Source organism: Haliaeetus albicilla, chromosome 7 (genome assembly GCF_947461875.1).
Source record: "Haliaeetus albicilla chromosome 7, bHalAlb1.1, whole genome shotgun sequence".
NCBI classification, from domain to species: domain Eukaryota; kingdom Metazoa; phylum Chordata; class Aves; order Accipitriformes; family Accipitridae; genus Haliaeetus; species Haliaeetus albicilla.
Window position 1 is genome coordinate 46,647,589 of NC_091489.1, and position 15,931 is coordinate 46,663,519.

The 15,931-nt window shown below is 60.8% G+C and overlaps 2 protein-coding genes across 10 annotated transcripts; both read right to left on the bottom strand.

The window, feature by feature from the left end:
- Nucleotides 1-13: 13 nt before the first annotated feature.
- On the bottom strand, nucleotides 14-8,415 carry ROBO4 (roundabout guidance receptor 4). Of its 9 annotated transcripts, XM_069788292.1 has the most exons (21): nucleotides 7,952-8,415; nucleotides 7,790-7,834; nucleotides 7,422-7,700; nucleotides 7,205-7,343; nucleotides 6,996-7,123; nucleotides 6,041-6,153; nucleotides 5,712-5,931; nucleotides 5,501-5,622; nucleotides 4,919-5,090; nucleotides 4,688-4,838; nucleotides 4,473-4,603; nucleotides 3,930-4,094; nucleotides 3,553-3,847; nucleotides 2,905-3,459; nucleotides 2,686-2,817; nucleotides 2,425-2,574; nucleotides 2,185-2,334; nucleotides 1,915-2,064; nucleotides 1,514-1,833; nucleotides 1,263-1,400; nucleotides 14-1,166 (listed from the first exon to the last, which is right to left on the bottom strand). In XM_069788292.1, exons 1-21 carry the CDS (start codon nucleotides 8,118-8,120, stop codon nucleotides 1,021-1,023), a joined length of 3,870 nt encoding a protein of 1,289 aa, XP_069644393.1. In that variant the 5' UTR covers nucleotides 8,121-8,415; the 3' UTR covers nucleotides 14-1,020. The 9 variants fall into 9 exon arrangements, 8 of the variants coding, with proteins under 8 accessions (XP_069644393.1, XP_069644391.1, XP_069644392.1 ...); XR_011325589.1 differs by having other exon boundaries at nucleotides 14-720; nucleotides 765-1,166; nucleotides 1,915-2,574; XM_069788290.1 differs by having other exon boundaries at nucleotides 1,915-2,334.
- A 111-nt stretch (nucleotides 8,416-8,526) lies between these two features.
- Nucleotides 8,527-15,251, bottom strand: HEPACAM (hepatic and glial cell adhesion molecule). Its single transcript, XM_069788298.1, has 7 exons — nucleotides 14,956-15,251; nucleotides 12,192-12,533; nucleotides 11,684-11,965; nucleotides 11,482-11,575; nucleotides 10,880-10,953; nucleotides 10,721-10,791; nucleotides 8,527-10,623 (listed from the first exon to the last, which is right to left on the bottom strand). Exons 1-7 carry the CDS (start codon nucleotides 15,038-15,040, stop codon nucleotides 10,336-10,338), a joined length of 1,236 nt encoding a protein of 411 aa, XP_069644399.1. The 5' UTR covers nucleotides 15,041-15,251; the 3' UTR covers nucleotides 8,527-10,335.
- Between the last annotated feature and the right edge of the window lie 680 nt (nucleotides 15,252-15,931).

The window sequence follows — 15,931 nt, forward strand, 5'->3', positions numbered from 1 at the left end:
ACATGGGGGGGACCGAGGGGATGCTCTTTAATTTCTGAGTGGCACCATGTAAATAGGGTTGCACAGAGCCAGCGGACGGTGGGCGGCAGCGCGAGGGGGGGGACAAGGATGATCGGGGTGGGACGAGGACTCTTGGGAGGATGGACAAGGATGCTTGGAAGACGCAAGGATGCTCCGGGAGGGATGAGGAGGATGCTCAGGGAGGGATGAGGACCCTGGGGACAAGGACAGCTGGGAGGGCCAAGGATGCTGGGAAGGGATGAGGATGCTCAGGAAGGATGAGGACCCTGGGGACAAGGACAGTTGGGAGCAATGAGGATGCTTGGGGAGGCCAAGGACAGTCACAAGGGATGAGGACCCTGGGCAGTGACAAGGACGCTGGGGAGGGATGAGAATGCTCAGGAGGGACAAGGATGCTCAGAGGGGGCACAAGGACATTCAGGAAGGACAACGTGGCTTGGGAGGGATGAGGACACTTGGGAGGGCCGAGGATGGTCGAGGTGGGACAAGGATGCTGAGGAAGGACACGGACAATCAGCAAGGATAAGGACAGTCAGAAGGAACAAGAACAGTCAGCAGGGATGAGGACAGTGGGGGGACAATGACCCTGAGGGGGCACAATAACCCTGAGGAAGGACAAGGACACTTGGGATGAACAACGGTGCTTGGTTTGGATGAAGATGGTTGGGGGGATGAGGATGCTGGGGAGGGATGGGGACACTTGGGGAGGGATGGGGACACTTGGGGAGAATAAGGATGGGGACACTGGGGAAGGATGAGGACACTTGGGCTGGGCAATGGTACTTGGGCTGGACGAGGATGGTTGGGGGATGATTTGGGGGAGAATGAGGACACTTGGGGAGGATGAGGATGCTGTGGAGGGATGAGAACTCTGGGGAGGGATAAGGACACTTGGGGAGGACAAGGATGCTGGGGAAGGAGGGACACCTGCCCACCCCAGTGCCACCCACCCTTCACAGGTGGCTATTGCTAGCAGAAAGCCCCTTTTTGGGGAACTGCTTAATAAAGCTGGATTTTAGCTGAGCTGAGGGGACTCTGGCCTTGCTGTGTCCTACACCCTGGGGACTGCCACGCCACTGTCCCTCCTGTGCCCGGCTCGCCACTCACGCTGGCCCAGGGACTGCCACTCCCCGACCTGTGGCCACCTGGAAAGAAAAGGGGACATTTTCCAGCACCCCACAATGGGTGACACCCTGCACCATCCCCGGTGCCCATCACCCCAGCATCAGGGCACTGCTCACCGTGCTGCGGGATGCCTGTGGCCGCCTCTGTCCCGACTCTCCATGGGACCTCCAGTGCCGTCCCCCAGTCCCAGGTGGGGATGGGGACCACGGGCAAGAAGACCCCCTCCAAGGGTGATGGTGGTGGTGAGGGACCTGCTGGGGAGAAGGCAGGACAGTGGCATCACCATGGTGTCATGATGGGGCCACCTTCCCCAAGAAGGTGACAATGCTTGGGGTCAGAGGAGGGGGTCCAGGGACCCTTCACTCACCCCCATAGGCTCCATCAGTGTCCTCGAGGCTGAAGCAGAGGCCATCGACGGCCACGGCCAGCGCCCGGGCGAAGCTGGCATCCAGGAGGAAGGAGCCGTCGCAGGAGCTCACCAAGCTGCAGCGGGCGCTGGCGAAGTTGTCCTCCGAGACAGACCCCCAGCCGTTCAGTAGCGAACCCCCTGGCGAGCCCCTTGTTGCTGGCCGCTCTTCTTCCTCTTCCTCCTCCTCTTCCTCACCCAGCTCGGAGGCTGGTGGCCCATAGATGTAGCCATAGGTGTGTGGTGGTGAGAAGGACCGTGGCGTGGCTGGTGCTGGAGGGCTGCAGGGAGACACGGCGAGGATGCTGCTGGCACTGGGGGATGCTGCCACCATGGTGGTCTCCCAGGGGGACGGGGTGTACCTGGGGCAGGCGGTGTCCTGGTCCATCTCCAGGTCCTCAGCCACCCGCTGCGGCGTGAGGACTCCGTCGCTGAATGCCGGCGAGAGACGCCCAGTGACCGGGGACCTGTCCCTTGGGTGCCTGGTGGCCGGGGACATGTCCTTGGGGTACCTGGTGGCCAGGAACATGTCCCTTGGGTGCCTGGTCACCAGTGATGCATCCCTGGGGTGCCTGGTGGCTAGGAACATGTCCTTGGGGTGCCTGGTGACCAGGGACATGTCCTTGGGGTACCTGCTGCCCAAGAACATGTCTCTCTGGTGACCAGTGACTAGGGACATCTCTTCAGGGTGCCTGGTGACTGGGGATGTGTCCCTTGGGGGCCTGGTGGCTGAGGATGTGTCCTTGGGATGCCTCATGGCTGGTGATACGTCCTTTGGGTACCTGGTGATCAGGAACATGTCCCTTGGGTGCCTGGTCACCGGTGATAGGTCCCTAGGGTGCCTGGCTGCCAGTAACATGTCCTTGGGGTACCTGCTGCCCAAGAATGTGTCCTTGTGGTGACCAGGGACCGGAGACGTCTCCTCAGGGTGTCTGGTGAGTGGGGATGTGTCCCTGGGGTGCCTGGTGGCTGGGGATGTGTCCTTGGGATGCCTGGTGACTGGTGACATGTCCTTTGGGTATCTGGTGGCCAGAAATGTGTCCCTTGGGTGCCTGGTCACTGGTGATGTGTCCCTGGGGTGCCTGGTGGCTGGGGATATGTCCTTGGGGTACCTGGTGCCCAAGAACTTGTACCTGCTGTGCCTGAGGACTGGGGACATCTCCTCAGGGTGCCTGGTGACTGGGGATGTGTCCCTCGGGTGCCCAGTGGCTAGGAGTGTGTCCTTGGGATGCCTGGTGGCTGGTGACAAGTCCTCGGGGTACCTGCTGGACAGGAACATGTCCCTTGGGTGCCTGGTCACCGGTAATGGGTCCCTGGGGTGCCTGGTGACCAGAGACATGTCCTTGTGGTACCTGGTGGCCAGGAACTTGTCCCTGCGGTGCCCAGTGGCTGGGGACTTCTCCTTGGGGTGCCTGGTGACTGCAGAAGTGTCCCTTGGGTGCCTGCTGGTTGGAGACATGTCCCTCTGATGCTTGGTCACTGGTGATGGATCCCTGGGGCGCCTGGTGACCGGGGACATGTCCCTCAGGCTCCTGCTGACCAGGGTGGTGTCCTCAGGGTGCCTGGTGGCCAAGATTGTGTCCCTCTGGTGCCTGGTGACTGGTGATGGGTCCTTGGGGGGCTGGGTGGCCGGTGACACGTCCCTGGGATGCCTGGTGACTGCTGACACATCCTTGGGGTGCCTGCTGGCCAGGAACATGTCCTTGGGGTCCTCAGGGAGCAGGGACATGTCTCTAGGGTGTCTGGTGACTGATGACACATCCCTGGGGCTCTCAGTGACTGGGGATGTGTCCCTGGGATGCCGAGTGGCTGGAGGTGTGTTCCAGGGGATCCCAGTGAATGGGGACATGTCCTTGGGGCACCTGGTGACCAGGGATGTGTCCCTGGGGCACACAGTGGCCAGGGACCTGCAGATGCAAGGGACATGGTGGCGTTTGCAGCACAGGGTTGGGGTGCTGAGCACCCAGCTGCATCCCTGGGGTGGGGACAACCAGACTCACCGGGTCACTGGTGGGTGCCATGCATGGGGTGGTCTTGGGGGTGTCACCGGTGACCCGGTGACAGCAGAGGCCAGAGAGGCACTGCCCCGCTGCGGTTTTGGGGAGCTGAAAACCGGCAGCCGCCGTTGGTCCCCTCCGGCCATCACGGTGGTGTCGGTGTCACCATCATGTCCCCTTCGCTGAGGCCACCCAGCTGCCAGCCCAAAATCCGTCTCCCACTCGCCGCTGCTCCCAGTGACGGGGATGTGGCAGGGGCCACCCGTGAGCACCGGGGTGCTGTGCACTTGTTGCAGCTCTGCATAGGGGAGGGGGCACACAGAGCCATCAGCCACCTCTCCAGTGTCCCCCGTGTCCCCCCACATCTCCCCCATACCCACCTCGCTTGTGGATGCGCTCCCAGGGTGCTGGGTTCGGGGTGCTGGGCGACGTGCGCACCCCGGGGTGCCCCCCACCGCAGCACCCTGTCTCCCCAAGGGGGGGCGGTTGCCCCCTGTGGTGGGGTGGGGTGGGGGGGCCAAGGCTCGGTGGCTCCAAGGACAGGGCTGGAGGGGCGAGAGAGGTTGGGGCACCCATGGGTGCCGAGCCGGGTGTCCCTTGTCCCCTCTGTCCTCGGCTCTGTCTGTCCCCGGGGTCCCTGCTGCCTGAAAAGAGGTAATGGGGGGCACCCAGGCAGGTGTCCCATGGCACCGGGGGGTCCCCACGATAGGATGGGGGTATCGGGCATGCTTTGCTGGCCCCATAGCACCCTGTGAGGGTCCCAGGCGCTGGGTGGGGGTCCCGTGACAATGGGTGAGGGGTCCCATGGAACTGGGTGGAGGTCCCAGGGGACCGGATGGGAGACCCATGGCATCATGTGGGGGTCTCATTGGGATGGATGGGGGTCCCATGGCACCGGGTGGGGTCCCAACCCTGGGGCTCACTGGAGGGATGGGGGTCCCTGCCGTCACTGTCCAGGAGCCGGTTGCTGAGGCTGCTGCTGCTGCTGAGGTTTCCAGGGGCACAGCCAGGTTTCCAGGGGCCTCCGAGCCATGGCGAGTCACCAGCCACCAGCCTGCAGGGCAAGGGGTGCCATCAGGGTGCCCCATCCCCACCGTGCCAGGGATGTCCCCGTGTCCCCCACCCCACGGCTGCTCACCTGCGGTGAGGTGTGGTGTCCTGGCTTTTGAGGCGCTGGCAGAGGAGGAGGAGGAGGGCGAGCCAGGCCAACCAGAGCAGCGAGCCAGCAGCTGCAATGACGGCGGGCTGCCGCAGCACCCATTCCACCCCGGTGCTCCCCGCCGTCAGCCCTGCAAGGGTCCCACCAGTGTCACCCCTGTGCCACCACCCTGACCCCTACCTCCACCCCACCTTGGTCCCTGTCTCCTACCCAGGACGCTGCAGGTGACATTGCTGGGAACCCCCAGCCCTGCACCATTGAAAGCCGCCACCTGGACACAGAATTTGGCCCCAGGGCTTGGGAGGAGGGTTTCCAGGTGTCGGGTGCCTTCGTCCACTGTCCTATTGGTGGTGTGCTGCCAGCCCTCGCCCATTGACCAGACCTGGCAGGCACCAAGAGGATGGGGCACCTTAGATGAATCTCTTTGATGGTCCTCCACTGATGGATCCCCCTTGGATGGACCCCTTTGCATGGACCCCCTTGGATGAATGTCCCTAAGTTGGACCCCCCCGGATGGGTCCCCTTGGATGAATCCACTAGGATGAATGCTCTGGGATGGATCTCCACATTGGTTGGCCCCTTTGGATGAACCCCCTTGTCAAGATCCCTCTTGGATGGACCCCTTGGATGGATCCCCCCTTGGACAGGCACTCCTTGGATGGCCAACTTGGATAGGTCCCCACCTTTGATAGGCTCCCTTCTTGGATATATTCCCCTTAGACAGATCCCTTGGATGGACCCTCCTTGGCCAGAAGTCCACCAGCCCTGCCCCCCTGCCCCATCACCCCAAACCTTGTAGCCCCGGATGATGCCATTGTGGGCCTCAGGAGGAGGTGGCTCCCAGCTCACGACCACGGTGCCATTCCCTGTCTCAGTCTGGCCCACGGTGACGTGCTGGGGCGCCGCGCTTGGCACTGCCGAGACAGACGTGCTGAGACCCCCTGGAACCACCAGCCAACCCCTCCATCCTCCACCCGGGGAACCCTGGGGACACCTAACACACCTTCCTCGGGTATCCAGAGGTGCCTGCTGTTGCTGTCCAAGCCCTGGGTCCCTCCAGCATAGGGTCGGACCTTGAACTCGTACTTGTAGCCCCTGCGGAGTGCAGGGATGATGGCGCTGAGCTCCCTGCCTGCGTCATGTTGGACCCAGGAGGTGCTGGCAGGGAGCAAGCAGCGGTACAGCACCATGTAGCCCACTGGCACCGGTGCTGGCATAAGCATCTGAAGGGGATAGGAAGGATTACGAGTCATGGTGGGACACAGGGGATGTGGCTCCAGCCTCATCCCCGCGTCCTGTCCTCTGGTGGGGAGATCCCGGCATCACAACAACCTGCCAGTGGAGCCGGACAGCGGCGGTGGGCAGCATGGTGCCATTGTCCAGGTGCAGCCGCACGGCCAGCAGGTCCCATGGTGCAGCCTCCTGCCGGTCCATCGACAGCTGGTCTATGGGGCAGAGGGAGGCTAACGGCAGGGCCAGGCAGGAGCAAGGTCCCCTGGCACCTGCCAGGGCACCCACCTCAGATACCCATGCCTGGAAACCCTGATGTCTCCCTGGATGGACCCACTCAAATGGACCCCTTGGATGGACCCACTTGGATGGACCTCCTTGGCCAGACACCTTTTGATGGATCTATCTTGGATGGACACCTCTTGGATGGACACTTCTTGGATGGATCCCCTTTGATGGACCCCATGATAGACCCCTATTGATGTATCCCTAGACGGACCCTTTGGATGAATACCTCTTGTTCAATCCCCCTTTAATGGACCCCCACCTTGGACAGTCCCCCTTAAATGGATCTTCTTGGAGGAACCTGCTTGGATGGATGCCCTTTAGATGGACTCTCTTGAATGGAGCCCCTTGGATGGATCCCCACCTGGATGCATCCCCTTAGATGGATCCCCTTACATGGACATGCTTGGATGGATCCTGTTGAATGGATGCTTTTAGATGGACCTCCTGAGATGGACCCCATTCAGAAGTACCCCCTTTGATGGACCCTCCTTGAAATGGACCCCCTTAGATGACTCAGTAGGATGGACCTTTTTTTGATGGACCCTCTTGGATAGACCTTCCTGCATGGACCCCCATGGATGGACTCCCCTTGGATGGCCTCCTTGGATGGACCCCTCTTGGATGGATCCCCCTTGGATGGACTCCCCATGGATGACCTCCTTGGATGAACCCCGTTAGATGGACCCTGTTAGACGGATCCCCTTGCACGGACCCCCAGATGGCCCTGGGTGTCCGTGATGGTGGAGCCCATGGAGGTCCCACCACTGACCTTCCACGCGGAGGCGGGCAGTGGCGGCGGCAGTGCCCAGCTGGCTCTGCGCTGTACACACGTAGGTGCCGGCGTCGGCAAGCGTCACGGCGTAGAGGCGCAACGTGTGCTCCCGGTCCACCTCATGCCTGCAGGTCACCAGCTCTCCATCAGCCCCATCCCCACCCTGGGCCCCGGGGATGGGACACCTCCACCCTGCCACCACCTACCTGCCCCAGGGCAGGTCCCCACGTTCCTTGTGCCACTGCACCCGCGGCGCCGGGTCACCTTGGGCGCCGCAGCCCAGCTCCACAGTGCTGCCGGCCACCGCTACAGCGTCGCTTGGGCGCCGCACGATGGTTGGCTTCTCTGCGTGGGGGACAGCGAGGACATGGCACCAAGGCTGGGTGTGACATGTCCACCACCCATGGGAGACCCTTGGCTTACCTAGGACGGAGACGTGGGCACCCCGGCTCTCCCTCTCGCCTGCCGTGTTGGCCGCCACGCAGATGTAGAGCCCAGAGTCGCTCCGTCGCGCCGGTGCCACCCGCAACTTCCCGTTGGTGACCACATACCTGTCACCCGCCAAGTCCAAGGTCACCCCGTCCTTCTTCCAGGTCACGCGGGGTTCGGGGTGCCCCAAGGGGGGGACGCAATCCAGCTCCAACGCTTGCCCCGCTGTGGCCACCAAATCACCCGGCTGCAGGCGGAAATTGTCCCGCAGCACTGCGGTGGGGACACTGTGGGTGGGTGGGGGGGACGCAGGATTTTTTAGGAGCCCCCCCACCCGCATTGTCCCCACTGAATGTCCTTACCAGCTGTGATTTGGGGTGCCGTGGCTGCGCCGGGGGGGTGGCAGCCTGTGGGGTGACATAGAGGCTAGTGGGTGCACCAAGCGGGCACAGTCTCAGCCCCGGGGTGGGGGGACGGAGGGGCAAAGTTAAGGGTAATTTGCCCCCCCCCGGGGCTGCACTCACCTCCCTGGCGCAGCGCGGTGAGGCAGAGCCCCAAGCCCAGCGCCATCGCCCAGCCGCCCGCCATGCCAGCCCTGGCCAGCCTTCCCTCTTCCTCCCTAAATCCTGGTCCCTCCCCGACAGCACAGGGACCGGATTCGGCTCCGGATAGCAGGGGACAATAGCCGGACATGGGGGCCGGGAAGTGCTGGAGGCGGGAGGGGGTTGCGTGGACACAAACGGATCGGGCAAGCCGTGGCAGTGTTAGCGACCGGGCGCGGTGGCACTGGCAGCACCCAGAGGCAGTGGGGATGGGGACGCCAGCAGTTAACGGATTTAATTAATCCAAAGAAATTCCCCCCTCCCCCCCCCCACGTTCAGAGGAAGACGAATGAAGAAGAAACGAGCTCTCGGCTGGGGGCGCCGTCAGTAGGGATCAGAGTGAACGGTCCAGGGCCTCCCAGGCTCTGCAAGCTTAAATTTGAGCGCCAGCCAGGTGCGTTGAGCTCATCTGGTCTCAGCTGTCGCCCACCTCTCATGCGTCCCCCCCACCCCAGGCGGGCACCCTGTCCCACAAAGACACCCAAGGGTGCCGCCGCTAGCCGGGTAGTATGTTTAGTTTATTGGTTAGTAGCGCACCCCAAGCACCTCGGGGTGCCCCGGCACCCACCCCAGGTGCCCTGGGGCCCGGCTTGCTTGGCTGGCCGCTCTCTGGTTTTCATCCTAAACCTATTTCCCGGGAAGGCCTGGGGGAGAGGTGATGGTGGTGCCCCAAAACCGGGGGATTTTCACAGAAAATCCAGGCGCGGCAGTGGGGCAGTGCTCGGGCCAGGGGTTCGAGCCCACGTTTAGGGGACGGTGCAGCCGGGGATCTGGGCGGGGAGGAGGGAGCCCCCCATTTAGGCTGCCTGCGTGTGTGCGTGCTTGGGCGAGCTCACATGCTAGCGCACCCCCCCGCTCTCTGCAGCGCCGGGCTCCTGCGTGCATGGGCCTGTGTGCTGCGGCGGGTGGGCACGGCGCTCTTGCACACACCGAATGCGTGTGTCCTCACTCGGCGTGCTGTGTGCGTGCTCCCCACGCGCTCGTGCACGCTCCGTGCACAGTCTTAGCCACATGCTTCGTGCACGCTCTTTTCACGTGCTCCATGCACGCCCTCAGCAAGCACTGCATGCACACTCTCTCCTCGTGCTCTTTGCACCCTCGCTGCGTGCTCCATGCTTGCTCTTGCTGCGTGCTCCATGCGTGCCCTGTGCAAATGCTGTGTGGATGCTCGCTTTGCACGCTCCGTGCATGCCCTCTTGCAAGCTTCATGTATGCTCTTTTCTCACACTCCATGCACGCTCTCACCACACGCTCTCTCCACACGCTCTGTGCACGCTCTGCACAGACTCTCTTTGCACACTCATGCTCTCTGCACACTCCATGCATGCTCAGAGCACTCCCAATGCTCTCTCACGAATGCCATGCAGAGTCTTACCTGCACGTTCCATGCACGCCCTCTGCACAGTCCATGCACGCTCTCTCCACATTCTCCATGTGCACGCTCTCCACGCAATCCATGCAGTCTTAGCTGCAGGCTCCGTGCATGTTCTCTCCATGTCCTCCACACGCTCTCTTGCACGCTCTGTGCAGGCTCTCTTTGCACATTGTATGCATGCTCTCTCTGCACACCCTTGTGCATGCCCTCTTGCACCCTCTGTGCATGTTCTCTCTGCATGTTCCAGGCACACTCTGTCCACATGCCCTGGGCCCATTCTTTTGCATGCTTGGTGCATGATCTGTCTGCACACTCCGTGCATGCTCTCTCCACACACTTCATGCACGGTCTCTCCGCACGCTCGGTCCATGACATCTCTGCACCCACTGCATACACTCTCTCTGCACGTTGTGCACATGCCCTCTTGCACGCTCGGCGCGCACGCTCTCTGTTCGCTCTCTCTGCATGCTCCCTGCATGCTAACTCTGCATCCTCTGTGCATGCTCTATCTGGGTGCTCCGTGCACACTCTCCCCGCACAGTGCACGCGCGCTCGCTCTGCACGCTCCATCTGTGGCCTCTTGCATGCTCCGTGCATGCTTTCCCTGCACGCTGCGTGCATGCCCTCTTGAACACTCTGTGATTGCTCTCTCTGCGTGCGCCGCGCATGCCCTCTCGCTGCACTCTGCATGCACGCTCTCTCCCAGCACGCCCGCATGCCTTCCGCACGCTCCCTGCACGCTCGTCCCGGCGAGAAAGCCATTAAAGCGACGCCCCAGGAAGACGGGGGACGGAAGAGGGGAGCTCCGGGTGGGATCAATAGCAAATTAGTGACTTTACGCCGAGCTGAACGATGTCCGGTGGCGGGAGCGGGGCCGCGCTGGTGTCCCCACTCGCTCGCCGCCACCGAAGCGCGCACGTGTCCCCCTCGCTCAGGCGCTGATCTCCACGGCGTTGGCCTCCTCCTGCTCCCGGATGACGTGGACGCCGGCAGTCCGCAGCAGCCGCGGGGCGCCGCGGGAACGTGCCGGCGAACCCGGCGGTGACCTGTGCGTCCGCGTCGAGGCGGGCGAGCGAGCCGGCGAGCGATGGTAACGACGAGTCGAACGCCCCACCGGTCCTGGCGAGCGACCAGCTGCTGGTACCGGTGAGCTGGTGTAACCCGGTTCGACCACGCTGCGGGGTTCGGGGGGCGAATCCTCCTCTGCCTCCGGCGAGTCCTGCCAAAAGCCAAGGGTAGACGAGCGTGCGAAGCGTGCGAGACCTGCTGCCACCGTGCAAAGCCCGCGCGCTACCGGCACGCTACCAGCCGCTCACCTTGTCCTTGAGGATGTACAAGGCCACCGGGTTTTTGCGCTCATGCTCGCCGCTTCGCGGGATGCCCTCGGCTGCGTGGAGGCAAGGTGTTGCTTACCGCACCGGCGGCGTTGGCGTTCCCCAACCCGCCGCCGCCGCCACGCCGGGGCCGGCACTCACCCTCGTGCTTCAGGCGTTCCTCGTCCTGCTCGGCGTATTCGGAGGCTGGTTGCGTCTCCGCTTGCCGTTTCTCCCTGGGGAAGGGATGGTGGATGGGGCAGCACCGGCACTGAGGTGGGGGCAGTGGGGGGACTGCCTGCGGCTCAGCCGGGGAAGGGCCCAGTGTTGTGGTGAGGGAGAGGTGGGATGGAGTGGGATGGGATGGAACAGGATGGGACAAGATGGGACAAGATGGATGGGATGGGATGGGATGGGATGGGATGGGATGGGATGGGATGCAATGAGATGAGATGGGATGGGATGGGATGGGATGGGATGGGATGGGATGGGATGGACAGGAGGCATGGATCAAAGCAGGATGGGATGGGATGGGATGGGGTGAGATGAGATGAGACGAGACGAGACAAGACGAGATGACACAGAACAAGATGAGATGGGATGGGATAGGATAGGTCAAGACAGGATGGGATGGGATGAGGTGGGATGTGATGGGACAGGACAAGATAGGATGGGAAGAGATGAGATGGGATGGGACGGGATGGGACAAGACAGGAGAGGATAAGAGGATCCCCCTATGGCTCCCACGTTACCCCCAGCCGTACTTCTTGGAGGGTTTCCAGCAGGCGCAAACAGTCACCAGGGTGACAAGGAGGAAGATGCCGCCCGTGGAGAGGATGATGTAGAGGGAACTCCGGCCTGGAAGAGAGGAATGAGGGGGGACAACCCCCCTCCAAAATTTTAGCTGGGAGCATCTGCAATGGATGGCCAGCCCTGGGGGTGTGGGAGGGGGAACAGGTGGCTTACGGTAGACGGTGAGCTTCACGGGGACACTGCGACCGTGGCTGATGGGGTTCTCCACCAGGCAGCTGTAGACGTCATCATCAGCCATGAGGACGCGGGTGATGGTGAGGATCTTCTGGTCGGGGGAGAGGAGCAGGCGGGAGTCATTGCTCAGCGGCCGCCCGTCCTTCAGCCAGGTGTAGGTGGGTTTGGTGCCATTCTCATGTGAGCAGTTGAGGGTGAAGAACTCGCTGAGCTCCAGCACCGTCGAGGAGGCCACCAGCACTTGTGGCTTCGAGATGGGGACTGCGGGCAAGCAAGGGAATCATGGTGACGCTGTGTCTTGGGGGATTGATGGGCCCAGGGGACAGGAAGGGGGACATCAAAACCCCACTGGGGATGTAGCTTGGCTGCATGGGGTGGTTGAACCCCCCAAATCACCTCCCAGTTGGAGAAAGCCCTCCCAGAAAGTGGTGGGGGAAGACATCCCATGGAGAACACAGTCTCCACTGGATGTCCTTCTTGCTCTTACTGTCCACGGTGAGGTTGATGGTCTTCTCGCCAGTGAAGGTGTCATCAGTGATGGACACCTCCACCTCGTAAGCGCCTTCATCGGCCAACTGCAAGGGGCTGATAAGCAACGAGCCGTTCTCTAGCACCCTGATGCGGTCACGGTAATCGGGCCGTAGGTTGCCGATGATCTCGGTGCCGATGGACTGGACGACGGTGACGGGTTTGTCACGCTTCAGCTGCCACTTGATCACCGGCTTGTCGGCGCTGGCGCTGGCGTAGCGCACCGACAGCAGCGCCGCTTTGCCCGCCGTGCCGCGGACCAGCGGCGTGGGGCTGGTGATGTTCACCCCTGCCAGGAGACCTTGGGGTGGGGAGACACAGTTGGGCACCGAGTCTGGGCAGGCTGCCTGGTTCTCCGAGGCCGGAGAAAAAGGGAGAACCCCCTCCCGGAGCTGTGCTGAGCACCCCCAAAATGCATCACCAGCACCGGGATGCCCAAGCACGGTGCAAGCAGGCTGTTTGCATAACCCATTGCAAAGATGCATGCATTACCCTGAAAAGTGCATGGGCGGGTGGGAGCCCTCCTGCACTCAGGTCAATGCAACGCTTTGCAAAAATGCATTCATTGCCCCCAAAACTGCAGGGGGATGGGAGCACTTCTGCACCCAGGTTGATGCAATGCTTTGCAAAAATGCATGCATTGCTCCAAAAACTGCATCAGGGTGGGAGTGCTCCTGCAGCCAGGTTGCTGCAACCAACGCTCTGCAAAAATGCATGCATCATCCCCAAAAATGCATTGGGGGTGGGAGTCCTCCTGTTGCTGGGTTGATGCAATACTCTGCAAAAATGCATGCATTGCCCCCCAAAATGTGCATGGGAGGTGGGTGCTCTCCTGCACCCAGGTCAATGCAACCTTTTGCAAAAATGCATATATCACCCCCCAAAATTGCAGGGGGGGGGGAGGAGAGGTCTCCCATGCCTGGATCAATGCAATGCTTTGCAAAAACACATGCATCACCCCCAAAAAGTGCATGGAGGGTGAGAGCACTCCTGCAAGTGGGTCGATGCAACCCTTTGCAAAAATGCATACATAGCTCCCCGAAATTGCATCAATGGTGGAAGCACTGCTGCAGCCGGGTTGATGCAACCCTTTGCAAAGATGCATGCATCCGCTCCCCCAATTGCATGCGAGTGGGAGCCCTCCCGTGCCTGGGTCAATGCAATGCTTTGCAAAGATGCGTGCATCACCCCAGAAATTGCACGGGGGAAGATTTTTGTATCCTACCTCCCAGCCCCGTTGGGTGCTCTGGTCCAGCCAACACCACCCCCCCTCAATGCAAAACTGCATCACGGGGGGTCGGTGCATGCGCATTGCTCCTCATTGCTGGTTTTAAGCCAAAAAAGGGCAGGGAAAAAGTGGAAAAAACTGATTTGGAGGGGGGGAACTCCCCAAAACAGCCTCTCTGCCTGCAACACTGTAGCTCATCCCTCCCCCCCCCCCCCGCCAGCCCAGGGGTCCCATCCGTGAACCCCCATCTGGATGCCGTCATCCGACGGCGAACAAACCCCATATTGAAGAGGGGGGGAGAGTGGGAAAACCAGCTGGGGAGAGTGAAGCAGGCGCAAGAAAGGCTTTAAACAAGCCCGAAAAGTCATGGGACCTATTGGTATGCAGCATCCGTCCGTCCGTCCTCCCCGGCAGTGCAGAGCTCGGCCCTGAAAACATGCCCCCACCCAAAAAATTTCAGGGAGCCCCATAGGAAAAACCCAGGCATGGGATAGGGATGTGGATTTTAATGCTTCCTTGCACCCCAAGCATCCCCCAAATGCTGCTCTTTAACTGTTTCTTCCCTTTTTTAAACCCAATTGCTGATTTTTTCTTGGCCCCGGCTAATAAATTCGGGAGTTAATTATTAAATCAGGCAATATCCCCATCTCCTACAGCATCCCTGGCTTAGGGATGGAGATCTCCCACCCTTTCTGGCTGGCTTGTGCTGAAAAAAAGCCACCCCAAATTCTCATTTTCCCACTATTTCACGGAATAAATCCCCTTTTCTTTCGAAAAAGGACAGCAGTGGTTTTGGGGTGCCTTGGCTGCAGCCCTGGTGCTTTTTTAGGGTGCAAATCAAAGCCGTTGGCAGGCAAACCTGACTGGCTTTACTTTTTATCCTCAGCTCATCTGGAAGGAAACAGGGCCTCCCCAGGGCTGGTTTTGGGTCCAAACTTTGGTAGAATGGTAAAAAAAATCACTGCAGGTGATTTTCCCGCACTGGGGGACCTGGGATGGGGCAGTTTGGGGTTCGTTGAACACCCAAATGTGGGTATTTAGGGAATAAATGATGGAGGCAACAAGGGTTGTAGGGGGATGGGGCAAATGGGAGCAAACCTAGAAATGGGGTGAAAAATGGGCTTTTTGGGAAAGCTGAAGGATGGGTAAGAAAATATATTTGAGGATGCTGAAAAATGAACAAAAAAGGGGTTTTGGGGGAAGACGAAAAGCTGGGGAGAAGCTCAGGGCGGGGGCGCGGTGCCGGATCCACCCCCCCAGCAGGACCCACTTGGCTCTGGAAAAGTGTTTTTCCCAGTTTTTATTCCCAATTTCCCCCCCATTTTTTCCTCCCCCAAGCAGAGGGGATGCTCGACGGCACAGCAACCCCTCCCAACCCCCCCCTTCATGGGGTACCACCACCCTCCTCACTCCCCCACCACATCCTCCATCCAGATACCCCCCAAAACCATGGAAAAATGGGAAAAAACCATGGAAAAATGGGAAAAACCCCTACCTGCATGCAGCGCCAGGAGCCAGGTCACCGGCAGCAAGCAGGGGGGAGCAGGGTGGCCCCGCGGGGCGGCCGGCGCTCCCCACATTTCGGGCAGGCTGGCCCCCCGAATCTCTCCGCTTCCCCACTCCGGGCACGTCCCTCGGCGCTCCCAGCTTGGAGCTCTGCCCGGCTAATTTTTTTTTTTTTTCCCTTTTTTTTTTTTGTTCTTTCCTTTCTCAATAGAGCCCTGTGTCCTGGTGGCTTTCGCCTCCCCAGCGGCCTCAAGCTGACATTTATTTTGGGAAAAAACACTCAGATTTGCAATTTTCCCCCCATTACAACCCCCCATTTCCATGTTTTCCCAGTCCCGAGGAGATGCTCGAGGTCGGGGGCATCACCCCATCAAGGCTGGCTAAGGTTTGCCATCCTCTCTGCGGGCAATCGCATGGGATTTAGGGCTCTGAGCATCCCATTAAGTTGAGGTGTTTTTTTTGGGGGGGGGGAATATTTTGCAAAGCTGGATAACCCCCCCCCAGTGGAGATCCCCCCTCCCTTTTTTTCTCTTCCCAAGCTTTAAAACGAAGCTGCAGTCGCATCCAGGCTTCGTTCCAGCTCCGGCGCCAATTAGCGCCGGTTCCCCAGGCATCACTGAATAGGGCAGCAGGGATGCGGGGCAGGATGCCCGGAATCGCTTCCCACCCCCCTTTCTGAGACCTGCCAGACTCATCACCCCAGTGAGCCACCCCGAAGAGGCTCCCCGGCCCCAAAAAAGGGGTCAAGGCCTCCAAGCATCCTGCCCCAGCGGGATGGAGATGCTTTTGGGGGGAAACGGGACACTTTGGGGGGGGGGACGTTATGGGGGATGCTGTGGGGAGGTGTTTTGGGGGGACTTTTTGGGAGGAGGCTATAGGGAGATGCTATAAGGAGGGATTGGTGGGGGGATGCTATAGGGAGATGCTTTGAGGGACATTTTTGGGGGTCATTAAGGGAAATGTTA